The 25,865-nt window shown below is 44.2% G+C and overlaps 2 protein-coding genes across 3 annotated transcripts in view; both read left to right on the top strand.

Annotated features, from left to right (window-relative positions):
• The window catches only part of LOC125006460 (nuclear factor 7, ovary-like), a 1,183,669-nt gene that overhangs the window by 1,133,154 nt on the left and 24,650 nt on the right, over window positions 1-25,865 (top strand). The window lies entirely within an intron of this gene.
• The window catches only part of LOC125006440 (metabotropic glutamate receptor 7), a 99,258-nt gene that overhangs the window by 64,873 nt on the left and 8,520 nt on the right, over window positions 1-25,865 (top strand). For both annotated transcript variants that reach the window (XM_047582478.1, XM_047582479.1), the window contains exons 6-8: window positions 2,100-2,300; window positions 3,249-3,388; window positions 12,273-13,208. In XM_047582478.1, the coding sequence (XP_047438434.1) occupies window positions 2,100-2,300; window positions 3,249-3,388; window positions 12,273-13,208 (1,277 nt within the window). The remainder of the gene's footprint in view (window positions 1-2,099; window positions 2,301-3,248; window positions 3,389-12,272; window positions 13,209-25,865) is intronic.

The following is a 25,865-nucleotide window of genomic DNA, read 5'->3' as shown; positions in this document are numbered from 1 at the left end:
TTAATGATAGTTGTGTGTCTTGTGTGTCCAGTGTTTGTCTTTGTTGCTGCTCTGTATCTTATTGTGTTTCTTCTTGTTGGCTCATATCATTTTATTTATTTGTGTTTTTGTGTCTTTACAGTTTTACTTGTTTTGTTCATTTATTGCATCTCTTTTCAGACATTGTGTTGTTGTGCTGTGTAGTATCTAATGGTCGTGTGTCTATAAACTCTAGTTTAGTCTGATAATTAAAGGTGTGGTCAGTGATAAATAATTAGATGTTGTCGTCTTTCATGTATCTGCTGCTGAAGCTGAATCTGTCTTATTTGAGGTGTGGTTTGAACAGAAGGCCTCGCTGGTTCTTCAGGGGTCAGAGTTCCTGGAAGTCATGAATAAAACATAGACGTGTCTCCTCATGGTCACAATGTCGAAAGCCCTGTCCTCATCAGAACAGACCAAACATTCAGACTTAAGACTAACTGATGCAATTCTCCAACAACCATGTGGAAAAACACAGGAGATGTTAGTCTGGAGGACAAAGGGTCAAATCATTGGCTTCATCAAGCAGAGGAAACATCTAGAAACTACTAAAACTGGCTTAAGACCTTTATTCCAGACTGGAAGGATAGTGGAGAACCATGGTCTACCAGGAAGAAATAAATCCTGATTGATGGAGAAACGTTTGGAAGAAAAGCAGCAGTAGAACTCAGGGTTTACTTTATATTTAATAATGGAAGGAAGAGCATTTCACACCATGGGCTGAACAGAAAACCACTAATCAATGAGGACAACCAGGAAAAATGGTTCCAATCTGTTAGGGAGCAGCACAAAGACCTGAACCCCAGAGAGAATGTTTGGGATGAGCTGGAGACTCAGACTCTGACATCATCAATACAAGATCTGAACTAAAAACACTGGATGGAAGAAACCTGGAGACATTGGAGAAGCTTCTTATTGAACCAATGGAGTCAAAGCTGGAGGAGCCCCGCCCACAGACTAGAAGGGAGGAGCTCCGCCCACAGACTAGAGGGAGGAGCTTTTGTTTTGCCTGTGTATTGTCCCACTGTTCAAATCTCCTGCAATATGTGAACAGCTGTTTCTGTCTTCATGAAGATGATCAGTTGTATCAGTACAGATGGTGTCATGTATCAGGCCACACATCATGCAGCTGTAATGAAGCCGCGTTGAGTTTGTGTTGTGGAGCTTTGTCTCTGTCTGTTTTAAACCAGCCGTTACTCACACTGAGGGCTTTATCTGGCTGCATGGCAGCGCTGTTATCTGTTTGAAAAGATGAAAGTAATTCTGTTTCAAGTCTGGAACCTAGAATTGTGTTTATCACATCAGCTGTCAGGGATTAAGAACTCACATATACAATTATTACCATGGAGGGTGTGACGGCTGTAATCCAGGCTGCAGGCGGCTGTGTACACAGTAACACTCCAGGATTTAGTCTGCACCGTCTGCTCACGTTCACTTTCTGACCAAAGTGAATAAGTCACAGTGACGCTCCTAGAAACATTTATGCACCAGGAGGAGCCTGTCATGATTCAAGCCACATCATTTTATCTCACAGTCAACTCATGAAGTTATAAAACATGAGAATAGATCAGAAACCCAGAGCTGGACGGAGGCTCTGCCGTAGAAACACCTCAGCAGCCTCGGCCTAGAGCAGCATCACTAGGGGATGGTTCAGTGTCAGCTGGTCCACTCCAGCTTCATCACACTGGAAAGGTTTTACTCTAACCTGAAATCTTAAATTTAAAGTCCATGTTCTGACCTTTTCCTTCCCAGTGCCTGATTATTCTTTAAAGCAGAGGCGATGCTCAGGAAGCTCCTCTGTCTGACATGGAACCGCCCTCAAACAGGATGTCACTACAGTAACTGGGGCAATTATTTGTGTTATTAACCCATTTAATGAAAACTGGAGGCAAGACGAGTTCCAGAGCGACATCTGCTTCAGATGATTCTGTCCTGAAGCCAGAGAGCGAACACTATATGTTTCCATCATCAGCTCCTGAAAACTCAGGGTGATAGGTGGTGCCTATCACCCTGGGTGCCTAAATATACCCCCCCCCCCCCCCCCCCCCCCCCCCGTCTCTGTCTCTTTCTCTGTCTCTCAGGTCAGGAGAGAATCGGCATCGACTCCAAGTACGAGCAGGAGGGTAAGGTCCAGTTTGTGATCGACGCGGTGTACGCCATGGCCCATGCCCTCCACAACATGCAGAGGGATCTGTGTCCGGAGAACTCTGGCATCTGCCCCGACATGGACCTGGCCGGAGGGAAGAAGCTGCTCAAGTACATTCGCAGTGTCAGCTTCAACGGTGAGTCCTCCTGCAGGACATCAACCTTAATAATAATTACCTTTACCAGCCTTAGGAGAAGTCATGAAGCCAGTTAGAGGTGAAATGCAGGTTTTTCTTTGTGTTCAGGTCAGAGTTTTGAAGCTGCTTTCTGCTCGGAGCTCAAGAGACAGACACACAATTTACAACACAAACAGACACAATGAGGCAAAAAAGAGACACAACTACCCAACAAAGAGACGCAAAAACCTCAAAGAAACAAACTGACCGGAAGTTTCTAGTCTAATCGTGAACCAATGTTTGTTCTTGTGTCTGTTTATAATTTAAAACCTTGTTAAATGAAACGAAGAATCGTCCTGAAGCCAGAGTAATGAATAAAAGGAGACAGACGACACAAATTAAAATCAGAAGAGTAATTATTACCTCTTTAAATGGTTGGAGGAGTTCAGTGATGATAAAAAATGATATTATTCAATTTTGTGAAGGAGCTATTTGCAGTTTAACGTGTGGAATTCATCTTATTAATCTGCTCGTTTTAGGGTTTAATGCAGGAAATCTGCCCCACGGACGTCTTTTATCAGCTAATTAGCAAAGCCTGCGACGGGTTCGGTCCTAATAATTACACCGAGCCTACGGCTCCTCTGCTGCTCCGGCTCTAAGCCCTCAGCCTTTACTGAAACACACCAGAGTCCGATTCCTGTAGGAACCAGTCCAGAAATAAAAACTGCTCCTGTTTCCCTGAGCCAAATATAAATACAAGATATTCTGATGGACCAGGTCCACTGGGCTGATGGACCAGGTCCAGGTCCACTGAGCTGATGATGGACCAGGTCTACTGAGCTGATGGACAGGGTCCAGGTCCACTGGGCTGATGTACCAGGTCCACTGGGCTGATGATGGACCAGGTCTACTGAGCTGATGGACCAGGTCCACTGGGCTGATGGACCAGGTTTGTGTTGTCCCCTACAGGAAGTGCTGGGACCGCGGTGACGTTCAACCGGAACGGCGACGCCCCGGGACGCTACGATCTGTTCCAGTACCAGTGGAGCAACGTGACAGGACCAGGATACCGGGTCATTGGACAGTGGACCGAGACCCTGCAACTCAACGTGAGTCCCCCTTCGGAGAGGAGCTGGGGTCCAGACCTGTGTGAGATCTGGACCCCACACAGCCACTAATTAGAGGCTTGGTCAGATTATCTGATGGTGTGAGAGGTTCAGGATTCATCAGTGCATCCAGACTGGAAGGGTTTCAGACTAATCCGCTCTCTGGGACCTGGTCTGGATGAGTCCGGTCTGGTCTGGTCTGGTCTGGATGAGTCCAGTCTGGTCTGGGCTGGTCTAGATGAGTCCAGTCTGGTCTGGATGAGTCCAGTCTGATCTGGGTGAGTCCAGCCTCGTCTGGTCTGGATGAGTCCAGCCTGGTCTGGTCTAGATGAGTTCAGTCGAGTCTGGTCTGGTCTCGATGAGCCCGGCCTGGTCTGGATGAGTCCAGCCTGGTCTGGTCTGGATGAGTCCAGTCCGGTGTGGAGGGTGAAGGTGACCAGGTAGGAGTGGACCAGTCATTTAGTAACAAGGAGCTCAGACTCAGGTTTCTGATTTTCTTCCATTCTCTGGTGTTTTCATGTCTCTGTATGAGTCGTCTCTCGTCAAGTCAAACAACGTTGCCATGACAACGACATCCAGCTCATCCACGTTTAAAGTTTCAGTCCCCAGACCTCCTCCTCTCCTCCTCCTCCTCTCTTCCTCTCCTCCTCCTGTCCTCCTCTCCTCCTTCTCCTCATCTCCTCCTCTCCTCCTCCTTCTCCTCCTGTCCTCCTGTCCTCCTCCTCCTCTTCTCCTCCTGTGTTCCAGTCTTCCTCTCCTCCTCCTCCTGTCCTCATCTCCTCCTGTCCTCCTCCTCTCCTCCTTCTTCTTCTCCTGTCCTCCAGTCCTCATCTCCTCCTGTCCTCCTCCTCCTGTCCTCCTTTCCTCCTCCTCCTGTCCTCTTCTCCTCCTGTCCTCCTGTCTTCCTCCTCCTGTCCTCCTCCTCCTCCTCTCCTTCTGTCCTCCTGTCCTCCTGTCCTCCTCCTCCTCCTGTCCTCCTCTCCTCCTGTCCTCCTCCTCCTGTCCTCCTGTCCTCCTGTCCTCCTCTCATCTTCCTCCCGTCCTCCTCCTCCTCCTGTCCTCTTCTCCTCCTGTCCTCCTCTCCTCCTGTTCTATTCCTACCGTCCTCCTCCTCCTCCTGTCCTCTTCTCCTCCTGTCCTCCTCTCCTCCTGTTCTATTCCTCCTGTCCTCCTCCTGTCCTCCTGTCCTCCTCCTCCTGTCCTCTTGTCCTCCTCTCGTCTTCCTCCTGTCCTCCTGTCCTCCTGTTGGATGACCATCGCTGTCCTTCCTGTAGTCTGGGACATGGAGCAGGTCCGTCCACCACAGAGACAAGAGACACATATGAGAGATTAAGATTTAGGGTTAAAGTCAGAGCTCCTGGTTCCTGTTGTTCTTCTTCTACATTCAAGGCCACGTCTCTGCTCCCTCACAGCTCTAAATTATTCACCTCCTCATCCCCAGCGCCAGATGTGGCAGAGCTCCTCCCCCCGTCATCGCTGCTTCTCCTCCGTCCACTTCATTCCTTTCTGTTTATTTCCACGTAACAGAGGAGAACAATTACTGGAGCAGGACGTTCAGGAGGACGGAGCTAATGTGGATGAGCCTGTAGAGATCAGGAGGCTCAGTGTGAGCTGGATCAGTTACTATGGGTTACTATCAGTTATTATCAGTTACTATCAGTTATTATTAGTTATCATCCGTTATTATCAGTTATTCTCATCTATTATCAGTTATCCTCAGTTATTATCAGCTATTATCAGCTATTATTAGTTATTATCCGTTATTATCAGTTATTATTAGTTATTATCAGTTATTATTAGTTATTTTCAGCAGTATTTTACCGTGTGACAGGATTCAGAAAATCAAACTATCCTGTTCATCAGTAAAGACTTTATAATAACTACACACCATAAAAATCGCTATCATCTCTATAACATGTTTAATAATTACATGTTCAAGTTTATTATTAATGAATTAAATATTAGAATGGTTTGTTTTTCTGGAAGAAGTTGGACAAGACGTCCCAGAGTGTCTTCATGAACGACGATGACCTCAGGACTCAGAGACTGTCCTCTGCTCTGAAATAACTGAAACCATCTGAATCTGAAGCTCATCTGATCATGTTCTGCATCACAGTGATTACAGATTTAAAAGACGTGGACCTGGTGTGCCTGGATTATGATACAGGATTACTGGCTTCATTTGGAAAATGGCAGTTTCTGAAAAAGAGTCTGCAACAAAATCCCTGCAAATCATTTCATAACGTCCACAGAGCTCAGGACTCAGTGTGGACTCAATGATTCCATCTGAACCCTCCTTCAACCTGCAACCAGTCTGAACCCTCCTGTCCCTCCCAGACACTGTTGGGGGACACTGTGTGTCCTCTAACAGGGACACAAGACAGACACACTCCTACAAAATAAAATATGTCCCGGAGTATCTGAAGTGAACCCGTCAGTGAAAAACCTCGACTTCTTTAAGTCTTCGAGCTCTTCCCTGGTCCAAGCCTCCAGGCTAACAAGGCGGTAAAAGACCAAGCTCGCTCTGTTGCCGTAGGGAACTATTGTCAAAAAATAGCTGATAGTGGTTGAGAGGAAATGATCCGACCATAAGCTCTGCCCAGAGTCAGAAATACTTCACAAAAAAATCACCTAAACTTCCAGTTTGGAATTCATCTTCAACGACTGAAGACATCAGGGCATTTAGATTCTGATGGTCTATAGTAAAATCTATGAGGGTCAGCAGTCTGAGGGCTGAGGTTCTGGAGGGTTCAGCAGTGTAGTGGGGGGAAGAGATTTAAGGTTCAAAGGCAGAAATACCATTGAACTTTATCAAGACTGTAGATTTTTTTGCTACCAAGAGGAAAACAAGGTGTAGAAGGTAGAAAGGCCAGGCCTCCAGCAGCAGCTTTATTAGAGCCAATAAAGTTGTTCCAGCTTCTTGAAGGCAGTGTGAACCTTTCCCGACCAGCTCCAGATCAGAGAGAAGCTAAGAGGAGCAGCTTCTTCCAGAGTCTCAGTGGAGGTTTAACCTGTAGAGATCCACAGTCTTCCTCTCAGCTGGTCTCTGTTGGTCTCCTGCCTCGGTCCTGACGTCTTCACAGGGAGCGATGGGAGGGGGTCCACCACAGGATACAGACCCCCTCCATCCTTCTCTCCACATCTGCTGTTAATCCACCACAGTGGAATACAGTGGTAAACACTTTGTGTGCTGGTAGTATGGACTTGTTCTCGTTTTAGTCAGTGTTGATCTACTGGTTGAATTACTGCCCCCTGCAGGAGAAAACGATGAACAGGCATCAAGGTCTGCTGCAGCTGGAGGCAGGAGGTTAAAAGTTTCTACAACTTTTTGGTTTTCTTAAAGGAAGTGATGATGAGAGGCTGTTGGAGACGTTGTAGACGGAGGATTAAAACTGATTTAAGGCAGAGAAGAAAGTTCCTTCGGTTCGGTTAATCCCAACACAGGAGGTTTACTGATTCCAGCATTAAACTCTACAGCAGTGCATGACCAGCTGCATCTCAGCCTTATTTAAAAGGAAAGAAAGTGTAATATATAAAATAAATATGCATATCTGTATTAGTTTCTATTTGTATTCCATCATTTCTGCCTCTCTTAGTCACCAGGAGGTTGTGTCTGATCTTTTTATTCATATTCATCTGAATCCAGAGAATTTCTTCAGCTCTAAGAATCATTATCATTAGTTTTCTGATGCAGAGGCAGAGGGAGGAGGACTCTTGTCTCTTTGAGACCAAGGTCAGATCTGATTCCTCTAATGATGAGGATGAGGATCTGTGCTCTCCATCTCACTCTGCTTTCAGACATGAGATCCTGGAGCCATGGCGATAAGAAAGGACCCGGCGGACGTTCTCTTTTAATTGTTCAGACTTTCTTTGCAAACACAATTTAAAGCTTCTAATCTGAGCAAAGTCCTCCAGACTCCATGAGGGCTGGCGGGCTTCAGGAAGCCCAAGCACAGAGTCCAGAGGTCCAGAGTTCAGACAGCTTCAAGGCTCTGCCCTCTGCTGATCTCACCTTTCTACTTGTATTTTCTTGTGTATAGCTGCTTTGATCATTTTATTAATACTAGTTTTATGCTGTTATAGTTTCTATTTTGTATTGATCCTGAACCAAAGAGCTACCAAACTGTTCTTCTTGTTCTCATGAATCTTTCTAAACTCTTTTCCAGCCTTCACCTGTTCTACTCTATGTGTGACGTCTTATAAATAATCGTATAAAATCTGCTCTTTTTTCTCGTCTTATAACAATTAATAAATCACTGATTAATCGTCAGACTCTCGTTGAGCTGTCGTGATGCGGTCCTCATGGCGACGTTGATGGTGGTCCTGATTAGCCTGTGTCTCCTCCGCTTCCCGTCACGTAGCTCATCGCTAATCTGCTAACTGTGAACACTCAGCTGGGACGTATTTCCTTTAACATTCACTGAATCGGTTTAATCAGAGGCACAGACTTAATGACCGTCTCCGTGAGTCAAGAGGATGTAAAGGAAAAATGAGCTGATTAGTTCCTGGATATTTCAGGACGTCCAAAACAAACGCATCCTTCAATCTGAGAGCCATCCTGCCTTTCAGCTTCCATCACTCAGGATCTGTTCAGCTTTAAATGTAAAGAAACTGAAGCTAGAAACAGACGAAGAGCAGCACTGACCTGAATCTGACATCACAGCAGTTAATGAGCTTAGAGGCTGCAGAGCCTCACATTTCATTTCTCTCTGCAGTAAATGTTGGCATTTCAATCAGCTGATGAAATACAGGAGGAGGAGGAGGAGGAGGATGGACTCATTATAAATATATAGAAATCAGTATAAAAGATATAAATATATGAATCCTGAAGGGGACACAGTAGGCATGAAGTGTTTTTAATCTAAAGGAATCATCAGAGTTAAAATCTATTTATTTCCAATTCTCTGAGCAGATTTGTTCTAAAGAAGGAGTTTAGTTTTAGTTCAGGAGCCACATTCAGTCCAGTCTGATGTCAGTGACACAACACAATAATAACCTAGAAATAAGTAGAAGAACGTTATGAAAGCGTTTTCATTGAATGAACTGAACTAGTAGAAACATGGAATGAACAACTGGATGTTTCTAAAGAACAAGAAGTGAGGTTCTGTTTAGTTCCAGGCCTCAGTGCCGTGTTCTATCCACAACTCTAAAACTAAACCTGGTGGTGGTCAGAGGCCGTAGGCCCAAATTATCAGCCACGTCTCCGTCAGTCTGCCCCAGAGCAGCTGTGACTCCTGAGGTAGTTCACCAGCACCGAGGTGAGACCGTGTGAGAATGATGCAAACAACGGTCAGCGCTTTGAGCATCTAACAGTGGAAAAGCACAGTATAAAACCAGTGCATCATCATCATTATTATTATTATTATTATTAGTAGTAGTAGTAGTAGTAGTAGTAGTAGTAGTAGTAGTAGTAGTAGTATGTTTGACACCTGTGCTTTAGTCTGTGGATATTTTAATAATGAATCAAATACTAATTTGACTTTCTGGGACCATGTGAGCTGATGCGTCTCCTTCTTCCAGTTCTTGTGTTTTTTGTTCAGATGAGGTTGATGTTGTTTCGTGTTTGAGAACTGGATCCTCCACTGATCATTGTGTACTCAGACATGAATGAGTGCGACTCAAACCTCCAGCTTTATACATTATGCTTTTCATTTTTTAAACTTCAAAACAGAGCTGATGATGAACACGTTTTTATGGAGCCAGAATCAAAGTCATGAAGGGACCAAACGAAGGGTCATGTGGGTTTTTCTAAATAAAACCACAAAACTACCCTTCAAAATAAGAGCTCATAACACCAAGCTAAAGCCTGTTAAAAGAGAAAGAAGGTGGAGGGCAGGTTAGTTTTCCTGCGTCCACTAGAGACACGAGGTCGACAAAGAGATGCTTTATCTGACTCTTTACAGGGTTTTCATCCAGAGATGTCGATATGATGACCGCAGAGTCTGACCAGGACTGATAAGACGAACAGGGAGGAAGGAGGAGGAGGGAGGGAGGAGGAGGAAGGAGGGAGGAGGAGGGAAGAGGAGGGAGGAGGAGGGAGGAGGGAGGAGGGAGGAGGAGGAGGAGGGAAGAGGAGGGAGGAGGAGGGAGGAACATGGACCGCTCCTGTCTCTTCTTCTTCCATCTCGTCTGCAGGTATCACCTCCTTCCTCCTGGTTTTCTGCATCACTGACTTTTCTTCTTCTCCTCGGTCGGTTTGAGCCTCTTTATTTAACGTTCAGATGAGGAAAGACTTTGTGCTCCTGGATCTGTTCTAAACTTGATCCTTATCAACATTTATCAGCGTGACCTCATTGGTTCAGATTAACCCTCTGAGTGCTGGTGTCTCAGACCTCTGCACAGAATCAATACTTATCAATCAATGCCCAAAGGTCCAGTTTAAGGAGCTCAGTTTAAAAAGTAAAGAACTTTTTATTATTTCATCTGATTTTCTCACATTATCAAGGCTTGGAAATTAAACCTGGTTCAGAGCTGTGGTCAGACCTGAATCCGTGAAGGACTTGGTCTCTGTTTTCTTGTTTTATTTCATCTCTTAGTTCAGGGAAGCAGGACCATGAGGGCTTTCAGTCAGAGCTGGATTCAGTCAGAGCTCTGAGACCTCTTGTCAGGGCCTCTACCAGCCGGGACACGTCTTCAGAGACTGAGGTGGATTATTGAACGCTGTCCTGCAGCAGCTCTCCAGTTTGTTTGGTGACGAGTCTGATTTTAATATTTCTCATGTGTTGAATGTGGCCTGAGATGATTCTGAAGAGGAGGAGGAAGAGGAAGGACTAGAATGAAAAGCTGTGTGTGACGAGGACCAGGATGGATGGATGATGGATGGATGATGGACAGATGGATGGATCGATGATGGACGGATGATGGACAGATGGATGATGGATGGATGATGGACGTATGGATGATGGACGGATGATGGACAGATGGATGATGATGGACGGATGGATGGATGATGGATGATGGATGATGGACGGATGGATGATGGATGATGGATGGTAGATGATGGATGATGGATGATGGATGATGGATGGATGATGGACGGATGGATGGATGGATGGATGGATGGATGGATGGATGATGGATGATTATCTCGGTTGACTAAAAACAGGCCTTCATTTCTCATGATTCATCTCTGATAGAGTTCAGTTTTTAAATTCAAAACTACTCTTCAGTGTCTGACGGAGCTGCTTCAGAAACTGTTTACACACACTGACGTCAAACTATCAGAGGATTCTGTCATCATTAGCAGCAATCGAGCCGTCACATCACTGATCAACAGCAGATCACGTCTCGCCTGTAAATCAGCCCAGGTTGATGTCTGGAGACGTGTTTTATAATGAAAGGAAAATAATGAGTCATAGTCACGAGTCTAAAGAAAACTGACCCGGACATGTTTGAGACAGGGTGTTTGTTATGTTCAGGAACTGAAGCTCTTTTTGATGTTGCTGATAAATGTCAAACAGATTTGATTTGGAGAGTGAATCTTCATTATCTCTGGCTCTGAAGGTTCTCGGTTGATCAGGTTCAAATTTGTCCCCAAAACCAAAGATGTGACAAATCCATCTGGACTGGTCTCTGTTTGTAGGGGACGTTTCATCCAAGTCTCCAGCTCTAAATGTCTGGTGTGGAGTTTAGGTTTTTATCGGGAACATGTGTGAGGGGAGAGTCTGTTAATGACCTGATACTGGATCTGGACCTGGACCTGGACCTGGAGGAACCTGTATGGATCCTGTCTACCATCAGTGGTTCTCTTATGATCCATTAAAGCCTGAGGCTGTGGACGGGGATGAAACATGAAAGAATATATCTGCTTCTTATTATTTCTATGTGTAGAGACTTCAGGTTTTCCATGTCCTTTGATGTGTTTTTATTTGGAGCAGTTCCTCTTCTCACTGCAGATTAAAGCCACTTTAGATGTGATGCGTCCCCTCAAGGATGTGTCCTCACCCCTGTACACTGAACCCACATCATCAGGTCTGCAGGTGACACAGAAACCAAGACCAACTGGAGGTCTGGTCCAGAGCTACAATCACCCCATCGATGTGAAGAAGACGAAAGAATTGAACTGAAGCTTTAAATATGTGGCACCACAACTCCACCAGCTTGGTAAAGGAGGCCCATCAGAGGCTTCCTGAGGAGGCTGAAGCAGACTGACCTGGGTACCACATTCTTCCCCTCCTCCTACAGCTGTGAGGAGGACAACACCCTGACATTATCAGGGTCACTCTCCACTTCAGAACCTGCTCAGCTAAAGACAAGGAGGCTTTGCAGCGAGGAGGCTGCAGATTCTCTGCCATGGAGGCACCACGTCAGTCTCTGAGTTAATTGTTCATCTGCAGCTCCAGAATCATTCAATCAATCAACCTCCTCTTACTGTATACTCGATTTGTATATTAAATGCAATATCTCAGGACTTTAGTTTGATTCTTTTCATGAGCCATGTTTTAGAACAACAATAAAAACCTTGAAATAGAGAGATCAATATTAAATCTCTGATGTTGTGTTTCAGTTTAAAGCTGCATTTTAAATGACGTTTACCTTCAGTCTACCACACGTTCATCTGTGTTTGACCTCATCATCTGTCGTTTGTTTCTTTTTTCAGACTTTAATCTTCCTCTGAAATCAGAAACTTTCCTGGTTTCTTTTCCTTTGATTCAGACCCCTGTGAATCCATGGTGATGGTGGTAACTCTAGTTTCTCTGGTTCCTCCTTGCTCCTGGTTGTTGTTTATTAAATAGAAAAAGACAGAAATATGGACCTCACCTACATTAACAGTGTTTATGATGTATCAGCTGGTGTCCATACACAGAGAGTCAGTTTATTAATTGAGTCACATTGTACTTTTATGTGTGAAGATGTGGGGCTCATTGTGTCCCTGCTCTCTGTCCAGGTGGAGGACATGCAGTGGCCGAGGGGTGAGCAGGAGATTCCCATCTCCGTGTGCAGTCTCCCCTGTAAAGCTGGTGAGAGGAAGAAGGTGGTGAAGGGCATGCCCTGCTGCTGGCACTGCGAGCCCTGCGACGGCTACCAGTACCAGCCCGACGAGTTCAACTGCAAACTCTGCTCCTACAACATGCGACCCAGCGCCAACCGCTCGTCCTGCCAACCCATACCCATCATAAAGCTGGAGTGGCACTCGCCCTGGGCCGTCATCCCGGTTTTCCTGGCCATGCTTGGGATTATCGCCACGATCTTCGTCATGGCTACGTTCGTCCGGTACAACGACACGCCGATCGTGCGGGCGTCCGGCCGCGAGCTGAGCTACGTTCTCCTGACGGGGATCTTTCTCTGCTACATCATCACATTCCTCATGATCGCCAAGCCGGATGTTGGCGTGTGCTCGTTCAGAAGGATTTTCCTGGGGTTGGGTATGTGCATCAGCTACGCCGCACTGCTCACCAAAACCAACCGCATCTACCGGATCTTCGAGCAGGGCAAGAAGTCGGTGACAGCGCCCAGGCTGATCAGTCCCACTTCACAGCTGGCTATCACCTCCAGCCTCATCTCCGTCCAGCTGCTGGGGGTGTTGATCTGGTTTGGGGTGGATCCTCCCAACACCATCATAGACTATGACGAGCAGAAAACCATCAACCCCGACCTGGCGCGAGGGGTGTTGAAATGTGACATCACAGATCTGCAGATCATCTGTTCGCTGGGTTACAGTATCTTACTGATGGTGACCTGTACTGTTTATGCCATAAAGACCCGTGGGGTCCCGGAGAACTTTAACGAGGCCAAACCCATCGGCTTCACCATGTACACCACCTGCATCGTGTGGCTGGCATTTATCCCCATCTTCTTCGGCACGGCGCAGTCTGCAGAGAAGGTAAGAACCAGAGGACGCTGGGTGGGTGAATGATGCTCAGCAGCATGAACACTGTTACAATGTTACAATGAGTTAAAGTGATCAACCTACATTAAAACATGTTAAATACACACATATATATATATAGCACAACACAAGCCAGTACATCCCTCCTCCTCTGAAACAGTGAAACTGTGAAATAAAGATGAGACAGGAAGCAGGTGGTGTTTCTCATTCTCTAGCTCCTGCTTGTCTTCATTTGTACACATGTAACATAAAGAGACAAAGAGTGTACTGCTACTCTTCATCAGCAATACGGAAATACACATCCCAAATTAATTTCCTGAGGTCACAGCGACGACACTGAGGTCTAACAGGAAGGATCCTTTGGATGCTCTGATACGACCCAGCTCACTAAATGGGGGAAACGCAGAATGAACCAGATGGCAACAGGATCTGAAAATAGATGATGAATCTTTTAATGATATTCTTCTACTTATTTGTGTTCAAATTGCTTCAGAGTCTCAATGACACTTCTACACAAAACATCAACACATCTCCACACAAGTCCTGAAAGTAGACAAATAGAACCCAACCAAACACATGAACTAGAAATATTATACTTGAAATGAGCCATTATTACATTATTGCATACCATAACCACTCTGGTTTAATCCTAGAGGTTCACCTCTAGATGTTCAGAAGTGTTTCCATGAATGTGATGAGACTCAGGTCCTGGTTTAGTTTCTATAAATCAGGGATTTGTCTCATGTTTGTGTTGAAGTGTGTGATGACAACGGATCAAAGGAGCTTTGTGAGGAGCTTAGAAAAAGAGTTGTTGTTGCTCATCAGGCTGGAAAAGATTCCACAACCATCTCTAAAGAGTCTGGAAGCCACAAATCTGGACCAGGACGACTTGTTAATATTGATGGAGAAACTGGGTCATGGAGGAAGACAAGGAGCCCAAGAACACCAGTGGTTCTCCAGAAGAACAAGATGAATGTTTAGGAACAAGTCAAAGTCCTGACCTTCATCCAGTAGAAATGTTGGAGCATCAGCTGATGAGAGGAAACCACCAACATCTCAGGTTCTGTTCTGAATGGGATCATATTAGACCCTGATCAGCTGTTACCAGGAACATTTAGTCTGAAGGACTCACAGACTCACACACTGGACACAAGGACTCAACAACACGATCAATACTGGACATGAGGACTCACTTAGTTTTGATGTTTTGAGTCATTTTTATTCAGTAGCACTGTATATCTACACTTGTACAACTGAACATGATGTCGTGTTGTTAGCTGTTATTTAACTTCCTGTGGCAGAACAATAACTGGATCAGAATAATTGATGAAGTACAGAGAGACAAAGATTTCGTAACCAGGTATGACACCATCAGCTGTGTGGAGATGTTGTGTTTCTGGCATTTCAAGCTCTGTCTGGAGCTCTATTAATCTCCTCCTCTCACATCCTCTTTATTTATTTAAGGTTTATTTAATCAGACAATCAACTAATATTCTCTTAAATAAATTCTAAATTAGTTTAAATCGATTTGATTATGTCTGTGGTTGAATTGGAGGATTCAAATCTGTTTTCACTCACATTCACTCATCAGTCACCAGCATGTTGATTCTCTTTATGAAACTTCCATCTGTTCAGTCAGAAGTTTATAATTTGGCAGAAAAGTGTGAAATGTGAAGAGTTAGATAGAAAATGTTTTTGAGTCAAAGAGAAATCAGAAATAAGGACGTTGGATGGTGGATGCTTTTGAAGCTGAGGTTACTGCGTAGGATGTGCATGAAATCAAACATTCAAGCTTTACTCTGTAACTTCAAATATCAGCAGCATGAAACACGTTTGAAAACAGGAGCAGCGCAGTGAGTTACGTTGCATTTACACATCACCAACAAATCACGGTGCAGCAGGAAGCATCTCAGCATCTTCATAATGAGCAACAATCAGCGTTTGTCCCCGTTTATCAGCCTGGAGGCTTCCACACAAGCCACTGGAAATTAATCTCTTTCCCTCACGAGCATCCAGATGAAAGCCTCCAGAAGTCAGTCTGCTGTGAAGATAACAGCAACAGGAGGACTCGTCCTTGTTTGTGGTTTCAGATCACAGCGAGAGCAGCTGTTCGGGTTTCTGCAGGTCAAAGAGCTGCAGCTCTTATCTGGTTTCAGCAAAGAGTTTCAGCTGAGACCATTCTGTCACACGGTGGGGGAAGTTGGAAGAAGTTTAAAGGTTCTCTGCATAATTGCGTGACCTTTATGTCTTATCACGGATTATGAAAAGCGTTGCGAAACAAAAGGATTCTCTATGTTTGGTCCTCTGTGGAGTGAGCAGCGTTAATGTGCTCTGGTAAAAGTCCATGATCCGAGGAGGAGCAGTGTCTGGACGGTTCATGTCCCGGCGGAGACGTTGTTTGTTTTCCTTCTTAGAAGCCGCCTCTGTTTTTTATTCTGAGGAAATCAAAGCTTTTCTCCGGTTCCTGGAAGAAGATCAGTCAGCATTTTCCAGACAGTTTTCCTGCTCGTGTCGTGTGGTGGTAGCACCAGGCCAAGCGTGGTTCTCTAGTGGTTCCTTTTCACAGCAACACATTCTAGTTTTCTCAGGACCTGGAGGGGCTCCCAGACCAGATGGGTCTGCTCCCAGCAGCCAGTTTGCCCAATAAACCTCCACAGGGAGGAATCCTCAGCAGATACCCAGAGCTCATTTGATATGAAGGAGCTCTGAGATGTGAGAGTAGAGCGATTGAGGCTGAGGCTGATGTCAACATTCAGTCATCCTGTCCATCTCTAAGTTCCTGCGTTGACACCCGGTCGTAATTAAGACGTGTCTCCATTAATTCGTCCTCAGCTACCACTGGAGATCTGATCTCAGTCAGGGTGTAAATCCGCAGCAGCGCCACCATGTGGTCAGTAGAATACTGTATCAGCTGCTGTCTGTAATGGATCTCTACCTACCACTGGACTAGAACCAGGAACACATGGTTGATTAGTTTCTTGTTTAGTTTGGTTCTCAGCTCCAAGGCCAGAATCATTTAAAAGGCTCTTTACTGAAGAACTAATGACATCTCTGCTCTCCTGGTCTCAGTAGCTGGTCTTTAAAGGGACTAGGACTCATTCTGGGGTCATGCTTACCAGAGGAATGAGGTCATTGTTTCTGTTCATGTGTGAACCAGCAACTGTTCAACCGCTAACCTTCACCAACGTTATATTTAGTTGATTACATGATTGTTTTTTAACGTATGAAACCCTGAACTCAGTGTTAGCCCAAGTGCTAGCAGAATCCCCGACTAACGTATGCTTGGCTTGGTTAATGTGCTATTTGAAGCTGGAAAGAAAACTCCTTCCTGCAGAGTGGGATGATACTTTATGTGTCTCCACTGGTCCCTCTTGGTTTCTTTGTCCTCAAATGTCCCATGGAGAGGACCAACGTGCTGTTTAGCGTCTTCCATCTGTATGGGTTGGTTCTGCTGCCTGTCACTACCGGATCAGCTGGTGCTAACGCTAACGCTACTTGAACAAACTGAGACACGTTCACAGTCGTTTTGTTGCAGATGCTTCACTGGGTTCAGATGTTTAATCACATTAATCATGATGAAGATTAATTAACGTTAACGAGTTCACTTTGACCTCACTAGTTTAAAGCTGTTGAAAAGCAGCCGTGTCGATGTGGACTTACAAGCCTGCACTCTCCACACAGAGAATTTAAATTACATTTTCACTGAGTACAAATATCCTCCTGATACCTGGAGGTTGTTGAGTCTAAACTGGACTGGAGGTGGAGATTAAGCCAGTAGACTCAGTGCAGACATTAATCCTCTCTCTGGGCTCTCAGCGTCAGAGGCAGGGATTGGTTTAAACCCCTCTGATGGAGTCCTGTCCTGTCCACTGGGAGACACTCGTCCACTTGAACAACTGCAGGACACAGACACTGCTGATAAGATGATAAGACGTCAGCCTCAGAACTGGAGGACGAGATCCTGCAGCAACACATGTCAGCAAGGACGGGATTAAGCTGGTCACTTCTGATGGCAGCTTGTCTTGAATTTAAACATCTGGTCTCCCCTGGTCCATCTACCTGGTGGTTACCTGGTGGTGTCTCCACATGTGTCCCCAGATCCCCAGATGGACCAGAACCAGGAACAGATGGTTGTTGACTTGCTGAATTGTTTCTTCTTTGCTCTGTTGTTTGTTTGCTTTCTACAAAGAAACAAAACTACAGACAGAAAGAACAATTAGATGAAACGATTTGAATTCAGCTGTTAAACTACAAACCACATCTTTCAATCTCAGTTCTAGAGGAAACAAAGAGTTTCTGCAGGAAGCTGAGTATCAGTGACGTGCTCCATTAGGACACGATTTCAGGGAGATAAATGAGATATTTACTCTGCATGGATTTGGAATAGACAAGAACTGATACAAGACCTGAGATAAACAGCAGCAGGAAAGAAAGACTGAAAATAAGAAGAAAGTGTGAGGACTCTTAGCTCTGCCTGTAGCTCTTATCCATGCCGTGGTTAAGCCTTTGATTAAAAAGCTAAGTTTGACTTTGGGTAGCTAGTTAAGTTTTAAAATGAAAGAATAGGGTGCCTCCTATAACTTATATCAGTATCATGTAGCTAGTGTGAATGGTCACATCACTAGGCCTCTTTACTTCTGTCTGCACCTCCGGAAGGAAATGTCCGCCTCAAACTTTCACAAGAGGAAGTAGGTAAAATACCTTAATGTAATGATATAACTAAAATATTTTAACATGCATACTTAAAAGGGTCTACTACTGATATATGATGTGAACTATATGCCTTTGTGGATTTTTTGGTCATGAGTGTTAGGATAGGTTATGTTTTAGGTGTTTATTCTGTTTTAGTTGTTTTTTTCTACACAACCCCAAACCCCTGAGGGATGTACAATATCTCTTAACCTTGATACCAGTGATTCCTCCACAGTAGACCAAGCTGAATAAGAAGATGCCCAGAGGTTGACACCCCACAGCGCAGTAAAGAGAGATGCTCAAATGAAAATGGAACCATCAAATGCAATTAAAAAATAAATAAATGAATGCAACAATTTTTACGGAGTATGTAACCTACTTTTTCACTAACATAACCAACATGAAATGAAAAGAAATCACAGATTTTATGTACTTGGGAGGTCTAAGGTATGAGATCCATGCACTTATTTTGCAGGGAAAGATTTGGGATTAAACGGGTTAAATAGCGTTTGGGCTCCAACAGCAGGTTTATTTAACCTCCTGAGATGAGACCTTTTATTTACTATGCATTTTTAATTTTTCTCCACTGTATGTGAGATCAGTAAAACTGAGCAATGACCTCGTATGTGGACACTGGGATTATTTCATTACTTATGTGATAAAGAAGTCAACAAAGTGTGACCAAATATAAAACTGTTTAATACCTGAACATGACTGACTAAAGACAGAATAATGATAATTACTTGCTAATTAGCAAAATATGCTAATTTGATAAATTTGTGCGTCACATCAAACTAGAAACATTAATTAGCGTAAATAAATAAGTTTAACCTTTGCTACCACTAGATGGCAGAGTAAAGCGTCCACTAATGAGGACAATGGGTTTTAATGAGGCAGAATAAGCTGCAATAAAACCTAAAACGTCCCCATACAGGGACGCAGGCTCTCAGGAGGTTAAAGAAGTTTGATTTATAATCACTAAATATTAATGAACCGTAAATCATTTAATTTCACAGAGATTCACAACAAGACATTTTATTTAAGATTTTAAATGTTTCATTCATTCTTCTCCTTCTCCTCAGCTGATTTAACAGAATGTAGAGGAGCTGGAGGAGGAGGAAGTAGAGGGGCTGGTCCTGGGTCTAGTCCTGGTCCTGGGTCTAATCCTGGTCCTGGATCTGGTCCTAGGTCTAGTCCTGGGTTGAATTAATATTTGTTTTAATTAATGATAATTTAATGATCCACTAATAGAACCAGTGTCTCCATGAAGGACCAGATTCCTCCAGACCAGAGTAAAACCAGTAGATCTGTGTTGATCCAATAGTGAGTAATGAATAGTGGAGACTTTCCAGTCAGTTCATCTCTGACAATCAAACAGTGAGTTCTGTTTTTAACGTATTCACAGATAAAAAGGAGCAGATGTGGTCATGTAAAACCTTCTGGATGCTTCTAGTTCTCATTGAATCATCAACTTCCTACAAGAACAAGTTCTACTAGTTTTTACAGTTTATCTGCAGCTTCACATCACGACAACGTCAGAAACTAAAAACCCAGGAAACAGGACTCAGACCTGCAGCATTAATGAGGAGGTGTCCATGTCCATGTCCATGTCCATGTCCAAACACAGTCCTGTAATCCAGGACTCAGCAGGGATACAGCCAGGTATCCCAGAATGCATTTCAGTTACAGAATGACTGAAAAAAGCCCTGTTCTACCTGGACCAGTTCTACCTGGGACCTGGTCCTGTGGTCCAGACATCCCCCCTACGTCTGAGTTGTCCTCTAATGTCCATAGTTGTGTCTCTGACTTTCTACTGGATCATAAACTCTACATCAGAGTCTGTTGATCCAAGGACCTGATGAACACATGAATGGGTGAACATGTCTCTGCTCCCTAACATCTGTCCACACTTTGATTCATTAAACGTCTTCAGGATGAGACGAGAGACAAGCGACAGAACGAAGACCCAGAGAGTCTGGTTCTCTGTGGACCAGGTTTATGTCAGGACCTCTGTGGTACCAGGACCAGGGTTCAGATCATTTATGGTATATTTGTATAACGGTGTTTTCGGTCTATGAAACTAATTTGTAAATTTTGTTTGTCCAGTTTTACAGTGTTTCTCAAGTAAATACTCAAGTAAATACTCTAAGCGGATCCTCTGACTGTTTAGTCAAATGCGTTATTTTCTAATATCGATACAATCGATTACCTTTTAAATCAATATTAGATCGATGTATGTCGTCTGAAAGGCCAACCGGCCGAGCACAGATTGATGTAGTTGGATCGTAGGAAAACAAATCGATTCATCGATGTAGTGGATGAGTCGTTACACTCCCACTAATTACAGACATGGGTTCAGATCAGAGACGACCTCCCACATTACTCCAGATAAAACTGGTCCCTGTAGAGGACGGGGTCTGTGAGGAAATGAAGGTAATCTCTTTGCAGCAAATAAAAATTAAAACCCAGAGGATTTTAAATGTTTCAAGGACATGTGTTTCTTTTCTGCTCAATCCATCTTTTACCACGGACTCTTCTCTGCAACGTCTCCATTAATCTTCCTCCTTTATCCAAAGTCTCTTACAAACTCTGTGGCCTCTCCTCTCGTTCATTCATCATTTACAGCTCTCTCCCCAGACCTCCCATCGTCTCAGCCCACTTCACCTTTTCTCCCCACTCCTCTTCTTCCTCCTCTTCCTCCACTTCTTCCTCCTCTTCCTCCTCCTCATCTTACTCTTCTTCCTCCTCCTTCTCCTGTTCCTCCTCTTCCTCCTCCTTCTTCCTCCTCCTCTTCCTCCTCCTCTTCCTCGTCCTCTTCCTCTACTTCTCCTCCTCCTTTTCCTCCTCTTCCTCCTCCTCTTCCTCCTCGTCGTCGTCTTCCTCTTCTTCCTCCTCCTCCTCCTGTTTCTCCTCTTCCTCCTCCTCTTCCTCCTCCTCCTGCTCTTCCTCCACTTCCTCCTCTTCCTCCTCCTTGTCGTCTTCCTCTTCTTCCTCCTCTTCCTCCTCTTCCTCCTCCTCTTCCTCCTTCTCCTCATCTTCCTCCTCCTCTTCCTCCTCTTCCTCCTTATTTGTTTCTCCTGGTGTGATTAGTGTCACCTGTGTCCTGTGTATATATGGCTCTGCCTTCCCTTTGTTCCCTGATGTGTCATGAAACATGAAACATGAAAACGAAGTTTTACTTTTAAACTTCTTACCTTTGATTTTTGTAATAACCTTTTCCACCTATGAGTTTAGTTTTGTGTCATATTCAATATTAGATTTTTACTAAGTTTTTAGGACAAATAAAGATACAATTCTTTGTTGTTTCTGGTTTAAATGGATCCTTTTTATTTTTGTCTTAAGGTTAAAAAAAACCTGTTCTTGTTTAGATGAAAATTAACTGAATAATTAAAGTCTGTCTCTGAACTAGTAATATATAGTATATTTTCTATAGGCTACGATTTAATCCAAAATATCTCAAAAAAAAAAAAAAAAAAAACTCCACTAATTAATGTAGAGTTTAATCTTTTGAAAAATGAGCTTAAATAGATTTGAAAGGGATGATAAAGACTCCATGATGACATTCACTACAGTAAAGACTGAGCAGATGGATCCAGCTGCTCTCTGTGACATGATGAAAGTAAACAGACTGATTCAATAGAGGAAATAATCATATAGAACCTTAATGATGTTCTCAACAAAACCTTTCAAAGCTGGCAAACATTTCCCTGAAAAAAACTCTATGAAGGCGGACATTTTGGAAATGGCTGCTAAAAGCCAGTGAGTTTATGTTGAGCTTTGCCTCCTCTCTGAACTGAAGATTTTTCTTGGAGCATTTTCAGCTCCTCCACAGTCTTTACATCTTCTGCTCTCGACTCGTCATATTTTGGAGTGAAACCGGGTAAAGACATAAGAGACAAACATCCTCATAAATCTGAGGCCAGGTAGCGTGGATCCGGTGTCCTCTGGGATCCTAATTAGACCTGGCATTTATTCATCAGTGACAGATGTAATAGATCCCAGAGAGCCTGTGTGGCCCTCAGGGGCCGACTCTGGACCCGGAGGTGCAGCCATCATCCCATCAGGGTCTGAGATGTCAGCAAGCTGGATCCTGGTCCTGATTGGACTCCAGAACTCTTCCCACTGAGTGTTGGTGTTTCTTCTTATGTCAGTCTCTTATAATAATGTACTGGATCGTTCCTGTAAACACCTGGTGGTTCTAGAGCAGCAGCTCCTCCTGTTCATCTGAATCCCTTCGTCCCAACAATCCTCTGCTCTCATGTCTAAGGACAACTCCTAATACCAGGGTCTGACTTGCAAACATTTCTGAATCCTAAAACACAGACAAAACTCGGTCAAACTCTCTCATCACTGTTCAACCTCTGGAACTTGGCTCAGCAAAGAGGTCGAACACAATATACATACAACAAAAAAGTAACAAAACTAAACCTGATGGGCCTGTCAATGTGAATGAATGAGTTTCTGATTAAAAACTCTTCCTGATAAAACCCTAAAAACTCCCCAACCAGTCATTTAGAGCTGAAATGTTTCCTACAAACACGTGTCCAGACCCTGACCCAGATATATGAAGACCTGGATGACTGTGAACCCTCAGACGCATCCAGAACTAAACCCTAAGACAAATCAAAGCTACAAACATCAGCTCAGGTCTGGGTGGATGGAGGAGGAAGACCTGCAGCCTGTAACAGTCACAAAGACGAAGAGCTGGCTGGACCCCAGGGGGAAATAAATCTGGTGCCGCGGGGACGGAAGTCATGTCTTAAAGCAGAAATATGAACTAAAATAAAAACCCTGGAACATGTTTGGTTCAGTCCTTTCCACCGTTTTCCCCTTTGATTCACCCGGGTCTCACATACTGTACGTACACATCCACATATGTACAGTACATATATATATATATATATATATATATATATATAACAGCTGGAGGAGGCTCTGTGTGAATGTAGGTCAGTGAATACAGGTTCCTTTATGTAAATCCAACATCTGTTAGTCCTACAGAGCAGATCCAGGCTGGTACAACTAGAGCCACGGGCTGGTATCACAGAGAGACAATAAACATATAAACCTCCTACAGCTGATTGGTTCTCCTCTTACAGCTGATTGGTTCTCCTCCTACAGCTGATTGGTTCTCCTCCTACAGCTGATTTGTTCTCCTCCTACAGCTGATTGGTTCTCCTCTTACAGCTGATTGGTTCTCCTCCTACAGCTGATTTGTTCTCCTCCTACAGCTGATTGGTTCTCCTCTTACAGCTGATTGGTTGTCCTCCTATAGCTGATTGGTTCTCCTCCTACAGCTGATTGGTTCTCCTCCTACAGCTGATTGGTTCTCCTCTTACAGCTGATTGGTTCTCCTCCTATAGCTGATTGGTTCTCCTCTTACAGCTGATTGGTTCTCTTCCTACAGCTGATTGGTTCTCTTCTTACAGCTTATTGGTTCTCCTCCTACAGCTGATTGGTTCTCCTATCACAGCTAATGTGGAGTCCGTCTCATCTGGACTCGCTGTGTTTGTAGAAGACGTTTAGAGTTTAGATTTTATATCACCTGAAGGTCACATGACTTGAGTCTGGTAATGACCTGGACCTGGACCTGGACCTGGACCTGGACCTGGACCTGGACCTGGACCTGACCTGGACCTGGACCTGACCTGGAGGAACCTGGTCTGATCCTGTCTCCAATCTGGTGTTTGCTTTGTTCCCAGATCTGAATCCCTGGACCTAACGAGCTGGTTCTCTAACAGATGTTTAGTTCTGTGTGTGACTGTTCCTCTACAGAGAGACTCCAGATCAGCTGGACAGGAGGACGGTGCTCTGGTCTCAGGTGTGATACTTTTCTAGACCTCGATCTTTTAGACCTTCAGACCTCGTACTCGCTGGTTCGGACTTTGATTATGAAGTTTAGAGTCTGGTCATTCTTTAACTGGGGCTGCGTACTGAAATGCATTCTGGGATACCTGGCTGCACCAAGTCCTCACCTGCTGCCTCTATAAAAGGGGGGCGGGGCCAGAAGACATCCAGGTGTTTGGACTGAACTGGGTCAGACTTTGACTGTGTTAGATGTTATTTTATGTGGTTACACTCTTTAATTACAGCACACTGGTCGACATCAGTCTAAATGAACGTTACAAACTGTCATGGACGGGTGGAGAAGGACCAGATGCTGCAGCTGTTTTCCTTGTTGCACATCTGGCTGCTTGTCCACCTGACTAGGAAATGATTCTTGTCACAAAGTTCATCCTGAACTGAACGTCTCTTCCTTCTCTTTATTTATTTGAATTCTTTGGGTTAAATCTTGGAGTTCGGTTTGACCTCGTGTCAGTTGAAGAGCTCTTTGTTCTTCATGAGTCGTGTCCCTGTTCACATTCTTCTCTTATATAATTGTTGTCAGTCTAGTTTGTTTGTTCCATATGAGGCCGGACGCTGCTGCTGTTTTCACTAACGGACTGAAGTCAGAGGGGATTGGATCGATGTGAATGAGCAGTTTGTCCTCCCACACCAACTCACAAGTCCTCCCCCCGTTTAGAGATCTGATGGAGGTCTAATTAATGGAAGTTTGTTTCCACCCACGAGATGTGAGATGTGAGACTCTGCCTTTAACAGCAGCTTCCTAATAAAACCAGATCATAGATGGAGGTTTGACGGAGGCGTGAGACTGGATCAAACATTGTGCGCTTTGTGTTTCATCTCATTGTTGTGTAGAACAAACGGAGCAGACGTAAAAGTTTAAAGTTTTCAGCAAACATCAGCCTCTTCTCTCCAGATCAGTTTAAAAAAGCTCTGATTTAATATTTAGTTCTTCCATTTAATTAACTCTTCATTGAGCAACTGTGTAGATGCTGTTCAGACATCAGAGGAACTGCAGGTCTAGGTCCTGGAGATTGGTTTGGTTTTAGTGTTTCTCCTGAAACACTGATGATGGACACTACTGTAATTAATTTATTTAATAAAAATTTACGATTGGAGACTCGTAAAGTCGTGATCTCATGTTTGTCTCAGGTTTTCCTCAGACCCTGCAGCGCCCCCTGCTGTATGGCTGTTTAATAAAGTCTGTTCTGGTGACGACTACAAGGAAACAAAGACGATGCGGTCTGAGGTGAATCAGTGATTAGTTGTTAGTGGATTCATGTCATCAGGTCACATGGTGTATAACCCACAGATGTTCCCTTTAAGACCAGTCAGTTGGGGGGGTTTATCATCTTTAGGACGAGCAGTCTGCCGGCTTAAAGAAGTCTCTCTGAGTCTGCACCACAGTTTGTTTCATTATGAATGAAACACGTCTGACCCTCACAGGCTTCTGACCTTCACAACGTTCAATTTACCAAATTTGTGGATGTCTAAAGACGTTCCTGCAGAAACTGATTTACTGTGTCACTGATGAGCGACAACAGTAACAGTAATATTAATAACATGTTATAGCAGCTTCTGTGAGGCTGAGAAGATGAAGATCATCTTTGTTTCCTCTTAACTAAAATGAATGCAGTGAAATGACTGAGGAGTGCTGGCTGAGGAAAATCTGTCTACACATTTTCTTTTAACGCCCACTGTGGGATGGATGGAGATAAAACATAAATCAAATCTCCACATCTTTTCCACACAAAGTGACTAAAACAAATGTAAATAGTGTGTAGTTGTCGTTTCCTGTAGGTTGTTATTCTGTTGTGTTACGGGTTCAGTCCCTGTAGGTTAAACTAGTCTGAATGTGGCCCCTGAACTAGAATGAATTTGTCCCCCTGGTTTAAAGCCGTTATTGAAACATTGTTGGACGTCAGGTGAGACACCTTCTGATCTGGTCTGAATAGACTTCCCTGTCTGTCTGATCTCCTCCCCTCCTACCCCTCCTCCCCCCGGCCTGTAAATGGCATATATCAGACAGCGACAGCGGGGCTATAACACATAAAGACAGCGGGGCTGAACTCTGTGAAAGCCACTGTGGGAAGCCCATTACAGCTCTACCGGGCC

Source organism: Mugil cephalus, chromosome 4 (assembly GCF_022458985.1).
Source record: "Mugil cephalus isolate CIBA_MC_2020 chromosome 4, CIBA_Mcephalus_1.1, whole genome shotgun sequence".
In the NCBI taxonomy this organism is placed as follows: Eukaryota; Metazoa; Chordata; class Actinopteri; order Mugiliformes; family Mugilidae; genus Mugil; species Mugil cephalus.
This window is presented reverse-complemented; position numbering and strand designations above follow the sequence as displayed.